The sequence below is a fragment of the Aureococcus anophagefferens genome, assembly GCF_000186865.1.
Source record: "Aureococcus anophagefferens unplaced genomic scaffold AURANscaffold_11, whole genome shotgun sequence".
Taxonomy (NCBI): domain Eukaryota; class Pelagophyceae; order Pelagomonadales; family Pelagomonadaceae; genus Aureococcus; species Aureococcus anophagefferens.
This window is the reverse complement of record NW_008705571.1, coordinates 168890-186273: the sequence shown is the minus strand read 5'-3', so window position 1 is coordinate 186273 and position 17384 is coordinate 168890. Positions and strand designations below refer to the sequence as shown.

The following is a 17384-nucleotide window of genomic DNA, read 5'->3' as shown; positions in this document are numbered from 1 at the left end:
CACGGGCGCGTTGAGCACGCCGGACGCGCACGCGCGGCCGCTCCGGTGCGCGCCGCGGTGCGCGCGGTGCAGCCGGCTCCGCGCGCCCGCGCGGAAGAGCTCGGCCTGCTCCGCCGCGGCCCGGGCGTGGCGCCACCAGCCCCGCGGGTCCCACCAGAGGTCGCCGCGCTCGAGGACCGCGTCGCCGCCGTAGGGCGCCGCGCGGCACCGCGACCCGTCGGCCGCGACGTCCACTAAAATCACGAAGACGTTCTCCAGGATCTCCACGTGCTCGCCGGGCCGCGGCCTCCGGAGCCGGTGCAGGTCCGCCGGCGGGCCCGTCACGCCCGCGACGAGCGCGCGCTGGGACGCGGTCGTCGCGTCGTCGTCGTCGCCCTCGGCGATCGTCGCGCTCGGCGACGCGGACGCGGACGCGTCGAGCGCCGCGGGGGGCTCCGGCGGCGCCCAGCGCCGCGCGTAGGGCCGCGCCGGGTTGTCCACGTTCGCCTCCGCGCTGTCCGAGTCCCGGTCGAGCTCGTCGAACGTCATGCCCGCGGCGGCCAGCAGGTGGCCGATGCTGTCGTAGGCCCGCTGCTGCTTCGACGACGTCTGGCGCGTGACGAGGGACGGGCACGACGGCGCGCGGCTCAGCAGGATGACGGCGTGGCGCGCCGCGGCGGCGAGGCGCCGCCGGTCGCCGAGGCCCAGGCGCGCGCCGAGCGGCTCGCCGCCGTCGGTGCAGACCTGCGCGGAACCTCACATCTTCAGCCCGACGTCAATGTGCGCTTAAAAGAATGAACCAGACTCTTTCGCTCTGCTTCGAGAACTCGACGAGAGCGATCGATTCGTCCAAAGATCGGCCGAATCGACTTCGATTTGGCCGCGCTAGAGGATTTCAAAGTTTGGTCGGGACCCCCCAAACCAGCGGTTGATCTCCACGCGGGTGCAGACGGCGACGGCGGGCACCGCGGCCGCGAGGTCGCGCTCGAGGTCGTTGAGCTCCCCCGGCCTCGCCTCGGCGTCCGCCGCGTTCTGCTCCCGCAGGAGCGCGACGAGGCCGCTGCGCACGAAGGGCGGCAGCGCCGCGACGTCGCCGACGGCGCCGACGCCCGCGTGCGGCGCGAGCAGGATCGTCAGCGCCTCCTTGTACATGGCCGCCGGCAGCGGCGCGAACTGGAGGGACGCCCAGAGGAGCACGCAGGCGTCGAGCCGCGCCCGCGTCGGCAGGCCGCAGAGCTCCGCGCGCCGCGTGTTCGGCGGCCGCCGCGGCCCGGTCCTCCGGCCGTCGCGCGGCTCCGCGGACGCCCACGACTTGAGCGCGGCGCACCGCGTCTCGTACTCGACGACCAGATTCTTCAGCCGGTACTGATCCCTCAAAAACGGCCGCGCGGGCTGGTTCGCGAGCACGCGCCGGTGCCGCGCGAGATGCTTCTTCGTCGCCGTGTCGCCGGCGGACGCCTCGTTCCAGTCGCCGTCGCCGAGCGTCGCGAGCGTCCGCTTCTCTAGAATCGTCGGCGACGTCGGCGACGCCGGCGGCGACGTCTTGCGCTCCAGCGCCGCGGCGGCCTCGTGGGCCTCGACGGCGCTCGCGGCCTCCGCGGCCGTCACGAAGTGGTCGTCTAGAACCCACGCGGCGGGCGCGCGCTGGAGCGCCGTGCGCCGGTACGAGTCGTCGCCGGCGCCGAGGCCCGCGTTGCCCGCCAACGTCAGGCGCACGACCTCGATCTCCGACGCGGGGGCCAGCGACTCGGGGCCCAGCGCGTTGTGCCCGAGGTCGAGCGCGCCCAGCGCGCTGAACTCGTCGATGCCCGACGTCGCGAGCGCGTCCCCGGCGAGCCGGTTGTGGCTCAGGTCCACCCACCACAGGTTCACGCAGCGGCCCAGCACCTTGCCCTCGATCTTCAGCAGGTCCGCGTGGCTCAGGCACAGGCTCACGAGGCACTGGCACCGCAGCAGGCTCGTCGGCCGCACGCGGTCGACGTGGACCCAGTGGATGTGGAAGTGCTCGACCGTCGCCGGATCCGTCTTGCACAGACGCTTGACCACGTCCTCCGTGAGGTGCATCGCGGCACGGGCTTCGCAAGCTGCGGCGCCGTGGCCCAGCCCCGGCCCAGCGCGGCGGCGGCGGGCTTGATGTATCTTCAACCTTTCCGGCTCTTTGGGCCTTCGAGCACTCCGAGCTCGGCTGTGCTTGGGCGCCGTCTCGGGCGCGGCATCATGGCGGAGGCGGCGGGCGGCGCGCTCGGGCCCGACATGACGCGCGCGCTGCTCACGGCTATGATCGAAGACGACGAAGTCGCGGTCCGACAGTGGCTGGTGCGCGGCGGCGACCCGAACATGACTGCGATGACGTTCGCATCTCCCGCGTTCGCACCAGCCACGCTGCCGGCGCTCGCGGTCGCTCGCGCCAAGCACATGAGCGAGATCGACGACGACCGCGGCTATCCCGTCCTTCGGGCGCTCTTGGAGCACGGCGCGGATCCCAAATTCATCTTCGGCGATTCCCCTATCGTTCGCGTCGCCGTGCGCCAAGGCCTCTGTCGTCTCGTCGCGCTGCTCTTCGAATTCGGCGCGGAGCTCGAAGACAAGAACGACGAGTGCATGAGCACGCTCGATCTAGCGGTGTGCTACGACCACATGGACACGTTCGCGTTGCTCCTGCGCCACGCCACGCGCGAGCAAATGAAGATCACGGCCCGAGTCATCATCGACGACCACCAGGAAGCGCTGGCCATGCTCTTGCACGCCGGCGTCGACCCCAACACGCCGGTCGACACGCCGGCCAGCTCCGGCATGACTCCGCTGCTGTTCGCCTCGCTGGTGTGCGACTCCGTCGATCGGCGCGGCACGATGCGCCTGCTGCTTCGCGCCGGCGCGCGCCCGGACTATCGATTTCACGGCGCATCGGCGGAGGATCGCACGGAAAACGAGACGTACCTCCGCCTGCTCGCCGACGTGCGCCTCTCGGGCGGATGGAAGGCCTACGCGCGCGCGCCGCGCGTCGACTTGCTCATGCTGCGCGTCCTCTGCCAACGAGGACGCGCGACCGCGCCGCGCGGTCCCCTGAGGCGCCTCTTCTCGACGAGCTTCGCGAACTCCGGCGCGAAGCGCCGGGCCCGGGGCGCGTCGTTGCCCGACGCGCTCTTCTGGCACGTCCTCTCGTTCTGGCGCTCCCAGCGCCAGGTCGACGGCGTAAGGTAAAGCCACTGTTACAACGCGGGCGGCGCGCCGGCGTCTCGCAGCGCGCGGTCGAGCGCCGCGGCCGGGTCGGCGACGAGGGCCGCGTCGAGGTGGAGGCGGTCCGCGTCCGCGGAGGGGAGGTGGAACGCGAAGCCGCGCAGGACCGCGTCGAGCTCGGAGACGAGCGCGCGCGCGCCGAGGCCGTGCGCGAGCGCGCGCTCCGCGATGGCCTCGAGCGCGTCGTCGCCGACGGTGAGCTCGATGTCGTAGGTCTCGAAGTAGGCCTTCTGCTGGTGGAGCGGCGACATGGCGCCGTCCGCGGCGAGGATGCTGACGAGGTCGTCCGCGGAGAGCGGGTCGAGCGCGCACCGCACGGGCACGCGGCCGACGAACTCGTGGATCAACCCCGACTCGACGAGGTCCCGCGCCGAGGGCCCCGCGGCGCCCTCGCGCGCGAGCCTATCGAGGAGGGGCAAGAACGTGCCGGAGAAGATCCAGAGCACAAACTTCGTCGAGAACGTCGCGCTCGCGGGCTTCGCGCCGGCGCGCACGGACACGGGCGGCCCCTTGTTCCCGACGGCGAGCTCCGCGTCCTCCATGAGTTTCAGTAAAGACGTCTGGACGTCGCGCGTGTTCACGGACGCGCCGCCGCCCAGGAGGCCGCCCGGCCGCTCGCAGACCTTGTCGATCTCGTCGACGTGGACGACGCCGAACTCGGCCGCCTCGCGGTCGTCGCCGGCCGCGTCGACGAGCTGGGCGACGACGTCGTCGACGTCGCGGCCCACGTAGCCCGTCGCGGAGAACTTCGTCGCGTCGGCCTTGACGTAGGCCGCGTCGACGACCTTGGCGAGCGCGCGGCAGAGCTGCGTCTTGCCGCAGCCCGACGGGCCAAGCAGGAGCAGGTTCTTCTTGTGCCACGTCGCGTCCTTGCGCGTTGGGTCTTCGAGGCACCGGCGCGCGTGGCCGTAGTGCTCGGCGACGGCGACGGCGATGGCGCGCTTCGCCGCGTGCTGGCCGACGACCTCGAGGTCCAGGGCCCGCTTGATCTCCGCGGGCGTCATGCGGAAGCCGCGCATCCGCTCGACGCGCGGCGACGGCGGCGGCCTCGCCAGCGGGTGCGGCCGCGCGAGCGCGCTCGGCGAGCCCGGGGGCGTCGCGCCGTTCGTCGTCTGGATCTTGTCGAAGCGCGCCTCCGCCGCCTGCTCGCGCGCCCGCTCCTCGATTCTCGCTTTTCGCCGCTGCTCGAGCCAGCCCTCCTCGACGGGGCTCCGCACGGGCGGCGCGTCGTCCGCTGGGATGCCGAAGAAGCTCCGGTTGCCGCCGTCGCGCGGCGCGCGCGGGCCGATGGGGCCGCCGTCGCGCGGCGCGCGCGGGCCGATGGGGCCGCCGCTCGACGGCCGCTTCTGCAGCGCCAGCCACTCGGGCGAGTTCGTCTTGGGCCAGTATTGGCCGTCGTTGTCCGGCGCGAAGCGGCTCGTGTCTTTGAGGGACAGCGTGCGCGCGTGGCGGCGCGCGAGAGCACGCGGGAGCGTCGCGATGGCGGCCATGGCTGGCGCGAGGCGCGGGATCTTCTGCGCGCCGATGGCCATTGCACTGGGGCAACTCTTGAGTGTTGATTTTTTCAACAAGTTCTTTTTGCTTGTGGCAATTCCAGCAAGCAAGCATACAACATCGCGTGTCAGCGTCGTCGGAGCTGCGCGCACCGCGGCTTTGCAACCACTCTAATGGAGCGCCAGCCGCTCGTCGAGGAGAAGGCGCAGGGCATCGCGCCCTGCGCGTCGCGCTTCATTCTCATGGGCGTCGCGCTTTCGTACGGCTCGCTGGACGTCGCCATGCGCCTGATCTTTACGCTGGCCGCGTCGCCGTCGACGACGTCCGTCGCCGTCTGCAAGGCCGCCGTGGGCACGTTGCTCTTCGTGCCGGCGATTTTAGCGCAGCGCGGCGGCGGCGGCGCGGCGCCGCCGGGCCTCTGGCCCATGGCGGCGAAGCTCGCGTTTTTCAACACGGCGTCGCAGGAGCTCGTCTACGCGGGCATCGCGCGGACGAGCGCGGCCAAGGCCGCGTTCCTGTTGCAGCTGAGCGTCATCTTCACGCCGGTCTTCGAGCGCGTCTTCCTGCGGCGCGCGCAGGGCCGCGGCGTCTGGGTCGGCGCGGCCGTCGCGCTCTGCGGCGTCGCGCTGCTGTCCGCGCCCACGGGCTCGCCGGCGACGTCGGCGGCCGCCGTCGCCGCGGCGAGGTCGGCGGCCGTCGGCGACGGGCTCGTCGTCGTCGGCGCGGCGCTCTGGGGCTGGTACCTCTGCCTCACGTCCGCGGTCCCGGGCGACGCGGACGCGACACAGGTCCAGGCCGTCAAGAACCTGTGCTGCTTTGGCTTCTACGTATTTTTCTGGGCCGCCGCCGCCGCCGCGCAACATACCACGCCCGCGGACGCGCTCGTCGGCTGGGACGCGGCGCTGCCGTGGGCGCTCGTCGTCTACTGCGCCGCGGTGCCCGGCGCGCTCGCGGACGTCTTCCAGCAGAAAGCCCAGGCGGCGATCCGCGCGTCCGAGGCCTCGCTGCTCCTGGCGTCGGAGCCGCTCTGGGCCGCGGTTTTGGGGCTCGCGCTCCTCGGCGAGGACATGTCGTCCGCGGCCGTCGCCGGCGGCGGCCTCATCTTCCTCGGCGCGGTCGTCGCGTCCGGCGCCGTCGGCCCCTGCCCCGCGGGGCGCATGCGCGTCCCGTCCATGTCGACGATCTCGACCTACCTCTCGACGCCGGATTTTCGCCGGGCCATGATCCAGCAGGAGGGCGTCCAGCTCGAGGCCCGCGCGCGGGACTCGTTCAACCTCATCGAGGACCCGCCGTCGACGTCGCCGTCGCCCCTCATCCTCGCGCGCTCCGCCTAGTAACATCGTCCGACCGAGCGCGGCGCCCGATCCCCGCGCTCCCCACCGTCACGCGCGTCGCCCGATCCCCCGCGTCGCGGCACCGCGCCGCGAAAAGAACCCCGGCGGGCCATCTTAAGGCGCCGGGCGAGCGTCGGTGTCGAGCGGGGAGTCGAAGGGGGTCGCGCGGCCTCGGCGCGGCGACGGGCGGCGCTCACGAGGCATTCGTCGTCGTCGTTTTCACAAAGGGGTTCCGCCCGAGGCGCCAGGACTGGTCGGCGTAGCGCGTCACGTCGCAGAGCCCCCGGTCCTTCTTCCATCGCATGCGGAACATGGACTTGGAGTAGCCGAGCATCCAGCCGATCTCCCCGTTCGCCGTCGGAGGCACGGACGTGCGCTCCGCGGGCCGCGGGCTCGTCTGCTTCTCGAGGTCCGCCATGACCTGGTCCACGACCTCCGTCGTCTTCGCGCTCACCGTCGCCCCGCCGTCCTCCTGCCGCGCCGTCGGCTTCGGGGCCATGATGTTCTTCCCGAGGTTCGACACGTTGAGGCGGTAGGTCTGGGTGCCCAGGTGCTTATCCGACATGGCCGACTCCTTGCGGATGTGCTCGCGCCAGATCTCGTTCCGCGCCACCTCGCTCACGAGCTTGTCCACGCAGTCCATGGCGCCGCGGGACCACGCGCAAAGCAGAAGCAGCCCGGCCTGCGGTTTCGTCGAGGAGGAGGCGGATACTTGAACATGTTTATCAACCGACCAATCAGAAACTTCGACAGCTTCACACTGTGACACTTACTGGAAGTCTTACTGGGGCGCGCCGCCCTTGGCCCCGTTTTTGGGCAGGTCGTCCCTGGCGGCGTCGGCCCTGGCGGCGTCGAGCGTTTTCACCGCCGCGTCGGTGCTCACCGCGGAGCGCGTCGCGCGGGCCGCGGCGAGTATCCCGGTTTTCGCGCGCGACGCGGCCGCGCGCGTTTTGGCCGCGCCGTTGCCGACGGCGGACCGCGTCGCCCGGGCGCCGTTGCCGACGGCGGAGCCCGTGGCCCGGGCGCCGTTGCCGACGGCGGAGCCCGTGGCCCGGGCCGCGGAGATCGTCCCGTTCTTGGCGCGACCGGCGGCGGCGCGGGCCCGGGCGACGAGGACGACGCGGAGGCGGCGGAAGAGCACCGCCGGGCTCGCGAGCTGGCCCTCGAGCTCGACGACTTTCGCGCCCTTCTCGCTCGCGTCCGCCCTCGCGAGTTTCGTCCGGCCGACCTCGGTCGCGAGCTTGGTCTCCGCGAGCTTGGCCTCCGTCGCCGCCGCCGCGGCGTCGGAGGCGCGCTCCGCCTGCTCCCGGGCGAAGGCCGCCTCGGCCGCGAGCTTGGCGTCGCGCTCGCGCGCGGCCTCGGCCGCGTTCGTCGCGGCCCTGGCGGCCTCGACGGCGAGCTCGTCGGCCGCCGCTTTCTCCGCGGCGGCGGCGCGCCGCGCGTCGGAGGCGCGGTCCGCCTGCTCCCGGGTGAGCGCGACCTGGGCGGCGTCCTTCGCCGCCCGCTCGGCCTCGGCCTCGCCCGCGTTCGCCGCGGCCTCCTCGGTAGCGGCGCCGATGCCGAACGCACCCGACGCCCAGACCATGCCCGAGAACTCGGCGATGCGGTCGATGGTCGACTGGGCCTCCACCGCGGCCTCGCGGAAGCCTACGTGGAACGATGTCTCGTACGAAACGCCGCGAGACGCCGGGAAAAAAGACCCGCGAGCGACTTCTCGTAGTTGGCCTGCGACTTCTCGACGAGGTCCGCCTGGCGGCCGAGCACCTCCTGCAGGCCCTCGTTGTCGCGCCGGCTCACGGCGAGGCGCTCGACGGCGCGGTCCCGCTTCAGCGCCAGGGCGTCGGCCTCGGCCTGCGCCGCGTCCGCGCGCTCGGACGCGGCGGAGGCGTCGCGCGTCGCCGTCGCGAGCTTCCGGTCCAGCGCGGCCAGCGCGTCCTCGAGCTCGGCGACGCGCTTCCTCGCCTGCATGGACTCGGCCGTCGCCGCCTCGATGGCCTCGACCTCGGCCTCGCGCTCCGCGAGGAAGCTCTCGCGCTCCTCGCGGAGCGCCTCGAGCGCGACCGTCGTCGCCTCGAGCTTCTGCTCCGCGGCCTCGGCGCGCGTCTCGAGCGCGACGTTCGTCGCCTCGAGCTTCCGCGCCGCGGCCGCGGCGCGCGTCTCGAGCGCGACGGTCGTCGCCTCGAGCTCCTGCTCCGCGGCCTCGGCGCGCGCGGCGGTCGCCCGCAGCGCCTCCATCTCGCCCAGCAGCACCGCGACGCCCTTTTCCGCCGCCGCCGTGCGGTCCGCGAGGGCCAGGGCCTTGGACGCGACGTCGGCGGCGGTGCCATACATCGACGCCGACACGAGCTCTTCGACGTCGCTGTCCTTGCCGTTGAGAGTCGTCGGTGCGACGCGGGTCTTCGGCACGACGAAGGCATGGCTCGCCGCCGCGAGCGCGACTGAAACCGCGAGCACGCGCGTCGCCATGCTCGGCTGCCACTTCAGCTGTGCACTGCTGCAGCTTCGGCTCCTCGAGGAGCCTCGGACAAGTCGCCGGCACCGCCGGGTACCCGGCCCACTTGCGAGACATCGTGCCCATCTCGCCTTCGCGCCGCGACGCCGCGACCGCCGCGCGTGCGACCCTCCCGTTGGAACACCCACAAACGCGACCCCGCCGCAAACGCTCAAGACACATCATCTAACGACACGAGAATCGCGCGACAAAAGACCACGAGCGCCAACTTGAGCGCCGTGAGAATCGACCGGACCCGGGCGAAGAAGACGACGCGGAGGCGGCGGAGGAGAGCGACAACGTCACGGGCGAGGTCGAGCTCATCGCGCAGTGGTGGCAGAACCCGGTTCCTCGCGCCGGCGCGCTCGCCCTCGAGCTCGACGATTTTCGCGCCCGTCCCGCTCGCGTCTTTTTTCGTCCGGCCGACCACGATCTCGCGCTTGGCCTCCGCGAGCTCGGCCTGCGTCGCCGTCGCGGCGTCGGAGGCGCGGTCCGCCCGCTCCCGGGCCAAGGCCGCCTCGGCCTCGGCCGCGAGCTTGGCGTCGCGCTCGCGCGCGGCGTCGGCCGCGTTCGTCGCGGCCCTGGCGGCCTCCGCGTCCGCGCGCTCGGACGCGGCGGCGGCGTCGCGCGCCGCGTTCGCGAGCATGAGGTCCAGCGCCGCCAGCGCGTCCTCGAGCTCGGCGACGCGCCGCTTCGCGGCGATGGACTCGGCCGTCGCCTCCTCGATGGTCTCGACGAACTCGGCCTCGCGCTCCGCGACGACGGTCGCGCGCGCCTCGCGCAGCGTTCCGAGCTCGACGGTCGTCGCCTCGAGCTTCCGCTCCGCGGCGTCGGCGCGCGCGGCGGTCGCGCGCAGCGCCTCCATCTCGCCCAGCAGCAACTCGACGCCCTTCTCCGCCGCCGCCGTGCTGGCCGCGAGGGCGAGGGCCGCGGCCTCGGCGCGCGCGACGGACTCGCGCAGCTGCTCCGTCTCGTCGAGGATCTCGTCCCGCTCGGCCTCGGCCGCCGCCATGCGTTCCGCGAGGGCCAGGGCCTCGGACGCGACGTCGTCGGCGGAGCCGTACATCGAAGCGAACAAAACGTCGGCGACGTCGCGGTCCTTGCCCTTTTGAGCGAGCGGTCGGTCGCGGGCCTCCGGCGCGACGATGGCATGCTCTCTCCTCGCGTAGAGCGCGACGAGCTTGAGCACCGAGGTCATCGTCGTACGTCGCACCTCGGCGGCGATGTCGTTGTCCTTGGCTAGAAAGTTAGCCATCGGTCGAGTCAGCGTGTTGCCCCCGCGAGCTTCCGCCTTCGCCTCCGCGGCCGCTTCGGCTTCGAGGCGCTCGGCCTCGACGCGCTCGGCTTCAAGACGCTCGGTCTCGAGGCGCTCGGCTTCGAGTCGCTCGGCTTCGAGTCGCTCGGCCTCCGCGGCCACTTCGGCTTCGACGCGCTCAGCTTCGACGCGCGCGGCCTCGAAACGCTCGGCCTTGACGCGTTCGGCTTCAAGACGCTCGGTCTCGAGGCGCTCGGCTTCGAGTCGCTCGGCCTCCGCGGCCGCTTCGGCTTCGACGCGCTCAGCTTCGACGCGCTCGGCCTCGACGCGCTCGGCCTCGACGCGTTCGGCTTCAAGACGCTCGGTCTCGAGGCGCTCGGCTTCGACTCGCTCGGCCTCCGCGGCCGCTTCGGCTTCGACGCGCTCAGCTTCGAGGCGCTCGGCCTCGACGCGCTCGGCTTCAAGACGCTCGGTCTCGAGGCGCTCGGCTTCGAGTCGCTCTGCCTCCGCGGCCGCTTCGGCTTCGACGCGCTCAGCTTCGAGGCGCTCAGCCTCGACGCGCTCGGCCTCGACGCGTTCGGCTTCAAGACGCTCGGTCTCGAGGCGCTCGGCTTCGAGTCGCTCGGCCTCCGCGTTGTCCTTGGCTAGAAAGTTAGCCATCGGTCGAGTTAGCCTCGCGGCCGCTTCGGCTTCGAGTCGCTCGGCCTCCGCGGCCACTTCAGCTCCGACGCGCTCAGCTTCGAGGCGCTCGGTCTCGAGGCGCTCGGCTTCGAGTCGCTCGGCCTCGACATCGCGGGCGACGTCGTTGTCCTTGGGTTTTAGAAGAGAACTCGTTAGAGAACGGTCGAAGATATCCGACGTGGCAATGGCATGGCCTGTCGTCGCGCAGAGCGCGACCAAAAGCGCTGCGAACGACGAGCCCATCATCGGCAACGTCGAGACGGGGTCGGAGGTGCCGATCGATCGAGTCTCGACCCTCTGCCTCGCCGCGCGCGCGCCGGACCACCGCGGCGACCCCAGCGTACCGCCGCAAACACTCACAACACAGCAAAGAGCCATGAGCGCCATGGACATCGAGGAGCCCGTGTCCCCGGCGGCGCGCCTCGCCGCCCTGGAGAAGCTCGAGCTGTCGCTCGTCGACGGCGCGGCGGGCGACCTCGGGAGCGTGTCGGCGCAGCTCCTGCTGCTCTACGTCGTCGCGGACCGCCTCGACGAGGCGCGGTTCGTCTGGCGGCGGTCGCCCGAGGCCGCGCGCGCGGCGTCGGCGCCGCTCCGGGGCGCGTGGACCGTCGGCGCGGCGCTCTGGGAGCGGCAGGACGTGCCCGGCGCCATCGAGATCCTCGAGACGGGCGCCTGGGACGACGCGACGGCGCCCCTCGCGGCGGAGGCCGCGGCGGCGGTCCGCGACCGCGAGCTCCTGCTCTTCGCGTCGTCCTACGGCGAGGTCCGCCTCGGCAAGGTCGCGGCGGCGCTCCGGCTCACGGACCAGCAGGCCCTCGAGGCCTGCCGCTCCCGCGGCTGGGTCTTCTCCGCGACGTCCGCGACGCTCAAGCCCAAGCCGCCGCCCGAGGCCGCGCCGACCTTCGACGGCTTCGAGCAGCTCCAGCACCTCACGGCCATCGTCACCCAGCTGTCCCAGAACTAGGGCGCCTGTAAAAAAGCGGCCCTAGACGAGGTTGACCTCGTCCTTGTCGATGGAGAACAGGTTCGGCTTGCTCGCGATGAAGGCCTTGAGCTTCGTGGCGAGGCCCGCGGGCCGCTTGCACTGGTTGCCCAGCTTGGAGAGCGGCGACTTGCCGTTGTCCTTGATGTAGGCGGCGATGCTCCCCGCCCACGCGTCCTCGGGGCCCGAGCCGCCCGGCGTCGCGGCCTTGGCCGGCGCCGCCTTCTTCGCCGCCGGCTGCGCCGCGGCCGGCGGCGTCGACTCGGCCTTGCGCTTCTTCGCCGACGCCGCCGGCGTCGCGGCCTTTTTCAGCACGGGCTGGACGCCGAAGTCGTCGTCGTCGCCGACGCCGAGGCCGTCCGAGGACGAGTCGTCGTCGTCGTCGTCGTCGTCGTCGTCGTCGTCGTCGTCGTCGTCGTCGTCGTCGTCGGAGTCGTCGGAGTCGTCGTCGTCGGAGTCGCCGTAGAGGAGCTTGGCCGCCGCCGCCTCGTCGGCCTCGTCGAAGCTCGAGTCGTCCGAGTCGTCCGAGTCGTCGTCGTCCGACCCGGCGAGGCGCGCGGTGCCGAACATGGTCCGCGCGAGCTCGCGCTCGTCGCCCACGGCCTCGTCGTCGTCCGAGTCCTCGTCGCCGTCGCTCTCGACGGCGCCGTACTCCTCGGGGATCGTCACGTAGCCCGTGAGGTCGAGCTTCGCCGAGCCGACGACGGTGAAGACGACCTTCTCGTTGCCCGCGCCCAGCTGCACGTCGAGGCGCTGGTGGTCGTGCGCGCCGGGCACGAGGGCCGCGAGCGTGAACGTGTCGCCGTCGTCGGCGCAGATCTTGAGCAGCACCGGCTTGCCGGGCTTGCCCGCCTGCACCGTCGCCGACGTGATGTTCAGGTCGCCGCAGGGGTCCGGCTCCACGGTCAGCGGCTCCTTGGCGCTCACGGACGCGCCCCAGAACGACGACATGGCCCAGGCGCGCGGCGCGGCGTGCGGAGGTTGCTGCGGTGGCGCGGCGCGGAGCTGTACACTCTTGCCTCGCCGACTCGAAGCCAGATCTCAGCCCCACTCGAGATGTTGCCGTGGACGCCAAGACGATGCGGTCGGCGTTGAAGTGTGCAAGCTGGGCAGCCGCGCTAGGGCATGGTACCCGACGTGACAGCTCCATCCAACAGTATGAGCCAAGGCTAAAAAAAGACAAAATGTTGGCGGCCGTGGCTACGGCTCCACCGCCGCCCGCGGCCGACGAGGCCCCGGAGACGAACGGCGCCCTCGCCGGCGCCCTGGCGCTCGCGGCCCGGGTGCGCGACGCGTCGACGACGCCCTACGCGCGGGCCCTGGCGGCGACGGCGCTCGGCCGCGAGCTCGAGGCGCTGCGGGGCGGCGGCCTGGGCGTCGACGCCGTCCGCGCGCTCGACGCGGCGCCGCGCGAGCACTCGCCGCGCGGCGCCGCGCCCATCGAAGACGCGCTGCTCGAGCTGGTGGGCTACGCGTCGCGGCAGCAGCGGCTCTGGCAGATCTGGGCGCGCAAGGCGCCGCCGCCCGAGAAGCGCGGCGAGGGGGGCGGCGAGAAGCGGCCCCAGCCCGTGCCCAAGAACGCGGAGCTGACGGTGGCGGACGCGCGCCTCATGCGGCAGAACTGCGCGACGGTGCTCGGCCTCGTCGTCGCGCTGACGACGCCCGGCGAGCGCGGTGTCCGCGCGGCGGCCGAGCCCCTGCGCCCCATGAACGCCACGCCCGAGTCCGTGGCCGCGTCGGCCAAGGTCATGCAGCACGCGATCGAACGGAAGAAGGCGCGCCACGCCGCGGAGCAGAAAGAGCAACGCCGCGCGGCCGCGGCCGCGGCGAAGCGCCAGGCCGCGGGCGAGGCGGACCTCGACTCCTTCGAGAAGCAGCAGGCCGAGGAGCGCGCCGAGCTCGAGGCCGCCGCGGACGCGTCGTCCCGCAGGCTGCGGGACAAGAAGAAGAAGGCCGCGGTCTTCGTCGAGACGTTCGACGCGGCCGCGGCGCTCGAGGCCGTGAACCGCGTGTCGCACCCGGACCTGGGCATCGAGGCCAAGGTCGACGCCGTCGAGAAGCGCAACGCGAAGCCGGGCACGGTGACCATGTCGGGCCGCCTCAGCGACTACGTCGCGACGCTCGAGAAGCGGTCCGCGTCGGGCTTCGCGGCGACGCCCCTCTACGACCACACGTCGAGCGTCGCCCGCGCGGACAACCGCGGCGGCTACGTGCGGACGACGCGCGGCGGCTACCGCGCGGCGACGGCCGGCGGGCCGCGGCGGCCCGCGGTCGCGTTCGCCGACGACGCGGAGGCGCCCGCGGATCTGGCTTTGGGCTCCGCGACGGCGCCCCTGCCCCTCGACGGCGACCGGCTCCTGGGCTACCAGGCGACGCGCTTCGTCGTGCCCAAGCCGCGGCCCGCGCGGACGCGCGGCGACCCGCTGGCCCTGCGGCCGCGCGCGCGCGACGCGATGGACGCGATCCGGCGGCCCGCGACGTCCGACGCGATCCTCCGCGAGTACAAGGACGTCGCGACGCTGCGGACCTACGCCGGCGTGGCGCTCAAGGAGCCCGCGCACCCGCGCGCGCGGCGCCTGCGGGCCATGCTCCCCGCGGCGCCCGACGCGAAAGCGGCGAGGACGGCGACGGCGGCGTGGCCCCTCGAGTCCTTCGCGCCGGAGTCGCTGGACCTCTTCCGCACGTCGAGCCAGGGCGACCTCACCGTCGTCACGGACAGCGAGGCGACGAGCCGCGCGTCGAGCCGGCCGCCGACGCGCGACGCCGTCCCGCAGGACGCGGCGCTCTCGCCCCGGAGCGCGGCCTCGGAGGACTCGTCCGTCGCGTCGCGGCCCCTCGTCGACGTCGAGGCGTCGACGGTGTCCAAGGCCGTCGCCTGGTCGCCGCGCCACGGCGCGCGGCCGCGGACGGCCCACGACCTCGGCGGCGACGCGGTCGCGGGCACGAGCCTCTGGTCCGCGTCCGCGTCGGCGCGAGACGGCCTGAGCCGCGAGGGCATGACGCCGCCGCTCGTCGGCGGCTGGGACAGCTACAGCGCGCGCGAGGCGCGGCGCACGCCCCTCGGCCGGCCGAGCCACCACGAGCCGACGACGCCGCGCGCGCGCGACGCGCGCGGCGGCGTCCACGGCGGCGCCTTGCCCGCGGCCGTGGACCTCTACGGCGGCGTCGAGGCGGAGCGCGCGCGCGTCGAGCGCGCCGCGACGGCCGAGGGGCGCCTCGGCGCGGCTTTAGTCGTGACGCCGCGCCAGCCCCGCGCGCGGCGCGCCATCGCGTCCGCGCGCGCGGACCGCAAGGACGCGCGGTCGCGGCGGCGCCGGGCCGCGGACGAGGCCAAGGAGGCCTGGCGGTCCGCGCGGAAGCGCGCGATCCTCAAGGGCGGGCCCGTCGTGCCCAGCGTCGCCTGGGGCGCCGACGGCGACGCGACGGACGACGACGGGTCGCTCGCGGCCGCCGACGGCGACATGGGCCGCGTCGCGGCCGCGTCCGCGAGCCTGCTGGAGGCCGAGGCGAAGATCGAGTCGAGCCTGCGGCGGGAGGCCCACGAGCGCATCGACGCCCAGGTGCGGGCGCTGCCCCTGCGTCTGGTGGCGGGCTCCTTCGGCGGGTCGCTCGCGTCGACGGCGACGGTGCGCGGCCGCCTCGCGGCGATCCTGGGGCGCTGGGTCGAGGAGTTCGAGAAGGCCCAGCTGACGGCGGCGCTGGTGCTCTGGCGCGTCGCGCTCCACGAGCGGGACCGCGACCAGAGGCGCCTGGAGTACCGCCAGTTCGGCGGCGCGTGCAAGCTGGCGTCGTTCCTCGCGCGGTGCCGGCGCCGCGGCGTGACGCGGTGCATCATGCGCTGGGTGTCGCGCACGGGCTGGATGATCTTCTACGACCGCATGACGAACACGCTCAAGATCCAGACCTGCTACCGCCGCGCGCGCGAGCGCCTGTGCCGAATTCAACCACTGGTTTGGGTGGTCCTGACCAAACTTCAGAATTCTCTAGCTCGGTCAAATCGAAGTCGATTTGGCTGATTTTTGAACGGATCGTTTTCTCTCATCGAGTTCTCGAAGCACAGTGAAAATTCTTGTGTCAAAACATTCGAATACGCTCACATTGAAGTCGATTTGAAGATTTGAATTCGGCACAGGCGAGCGCAGTTTGTTCGTCGCGCGCCACGACGCGAAGCCCGTCGGCGGCGCGTACGCGGACATCGAGCTCGACGGCGAGCGCGGCCACCTCGACGCCGTGGCCTTCAGCCTCGACGCGCGGGTCCGCGCGGAGCGGCGCGAGCTCTGGGCCGCGGCCATCGAGATCCAGACGCGGCAGCGGCGCAACGCGTGGCGCGGCTACTACGTCGACGCGCGGCGCGCGAGCACGCTCTTCGTGGCGCTCTACCGCATGTGGCCCGTGCGCCAGCATTATTTGCTCATGCGCGCGTCGGCGATCTGCATCGAGGCGTCGGCCCACATGTTCCTCGCGCGGCGGCCGTTCCTCCGCACGCGCGTCGCGACGCACACGGTCGGCCGCTACATGCGGGGCCACCTCGGCCGCTGCCGCGCGGGCGCGGCGCTCGCGAAATTCCGGGCGGCCATCGAGGATGCCATCGTCGCGCCGCGGACGCTCCAGCGCTACCTGCGGGGGGCCATGGCGCGGAAGAACTTCGCGGCGATGCGGCGGACGATCGCGCGCGAGACGCGCGCGGCGCTCCAGGTCCAGTTCGCGTGGTACCGGAACCGCGAGGCCTTCGCGACCTTCGTGCTCCTGTCGTGCCTCCGGGTCACGGACGCGGAGGACCTGGCCTACGCGCGGCAGATCCGCGCGTGGGCGCGCCGCGGGTCCCTCAAGAAGATCAAGCAGCGCTACTTCGAGCACCAGCGCCGCGTCCGCGGCGCCGCGGGCAAGATGATCATCTGCGCCTGGCGCCGCTACGTCGCCCTCGAGTTCATGCTCACGCTGCGGCGCCAGCGCTGGGCGCGGCGGAAGATGCTGTGCTTCGTCAAGGCGCGCATGAGGCACCGCCACGCGTCCGCGCGGAGGATCGCCTTCTGCTGGTGGCGCGCCCGGCCGGGCCGCTTCATGCGCCACCTCGAGCACACGGTGGCCCAGATCGAGGCCGAGGAGACGGCCGTCGAGACGGAGCAGCGCGAGACGGCCGCGGCGACGATCCAGGCCGTCATCAACGGCCAGCTCACGCGGGCCTTCCTGCGCAAGGAGGCGGCGTCCCTCGTGCTCCAGCGCCAGATCCGCGCGGCGCTGGCGCGGCGCCTCGTCGCGCGGCGCAAGGCGGACCGGAAGAGCGCGTTCTGCGCGCGCGTCGTCGCGCGGCCCCTGCGCGACTCGCTCCTCGCGCTCCTCAACGCCTACCGGCGGTCGCTCCACACCTGGGCGGCGCCGCTCCAGGCGCGGGCCCGGGGCTGGCTCACGCGGTCCGCGCTCCGCGCGGTCCGCGCGGCCGCGCGGCGCTACGCCGTCGCCGCCGCGGCGATGCAGCGCGCCGCGCGCGCGCGGCTCCGGTTGCTCGCCGCGCGCCGGTCCGTGACCGTGACGCGGCGCTCGAAGCAGAGCTCCTTCAAGGCCTGCGGCTCCGCGGGGGCCGTGCTCCACGTCGTCGAGGACCGCGCGGAGCTGCCCGCGAACGCGTCCACTCCCTGGCTCTGGGCCGAGGTCGCGGACCCCTGGTGGGGCGTCGCGCCCCAGGCCCTCTGCCGGCGGGCGGGGCGGCCCGAGCTCGCGACCGTGCTCCGGGACCGCAAGATCACAACCGTGCGGGGCCTCGCGCGCGCGCAGCTCCGCAAGGCCGACAAGAAGCGGAGCCGCTCCAAGGCCCAGGAGCAGGAGGACGCGGCCCTGGAGGATTGCGTCGCCCTCGCCAAGGCCGTGCTCGACCGCTACACGCAGCGGGACCCGCGGGGCTCCTCGGGCTCCGTCGACAGCCGCGACGCGGCG

General features: G+C 73.2%; 3 protein-coding genes across 3 annotated transcripts; 1 reads left to right on the top strand and 2 right to left on the bottom strand.

Moving 5' to 3' along the window:
• Nucleotides 1-864: 864 nt before the first annotated feature.
• On the bottom strand, nucleotides 865-6687 carry AURANDRAFT_64611 (hypothetical protein; the record flags this gene model as incomplete). Its single annotated transcript, XM_009039292.1, has 3 exons — nucleotides 865-2028; nucleotides 3255-4752; nucleotides 6242-6687. The coding sequence occupies 3 exons, from the start codon at nucleotides 6685-6687 to the stop codon at nucleotides 865-867; spliced, it is 3108 nt and encodes a 1035-aa protein (XP_009037540.1).
• Nucleotides 6688-6814: 127 nt separating this feature from the next.
• Nucleotides 6815-8510, bottom strand: AURANDRAFT_71743 (hypothetical protein; the record flags this gene model as incomplete). The annotated part of the gene is made up of 2 exons (XM_009039291.1): nucleotides 6815-7691; nucleotides 7745-8510. Coding segments are annotated over 2 exons (1643 nt in total), but the record flags the coding sequence as incomplete, so codon positions are not given.
• A 1248-nt stretch (nucleotides 8511-9758) lies between these two features.
• AURANDRAFT_64609 (hypothetical protein) lies at nucleotides 9759-11435 on the top strand (the record flags this gene model as incomplete). Its single annotated transcript, XM_009039535.1, has 4 exons — nucleotides 9759-9781; nucleotides 9820-10426; nucleotides 10463-10597; nucleotides 10839-11435. 4 exons carry the CDS (start codon nucleotides 9759-9761, stop codon nucleotides 11433-11435), a joined length of 1362 nt encoding a protein of 453 aa, XP_009037783.1.
• Nucleotides 11436-17384: the final 5949 nt, after the last annotated feature.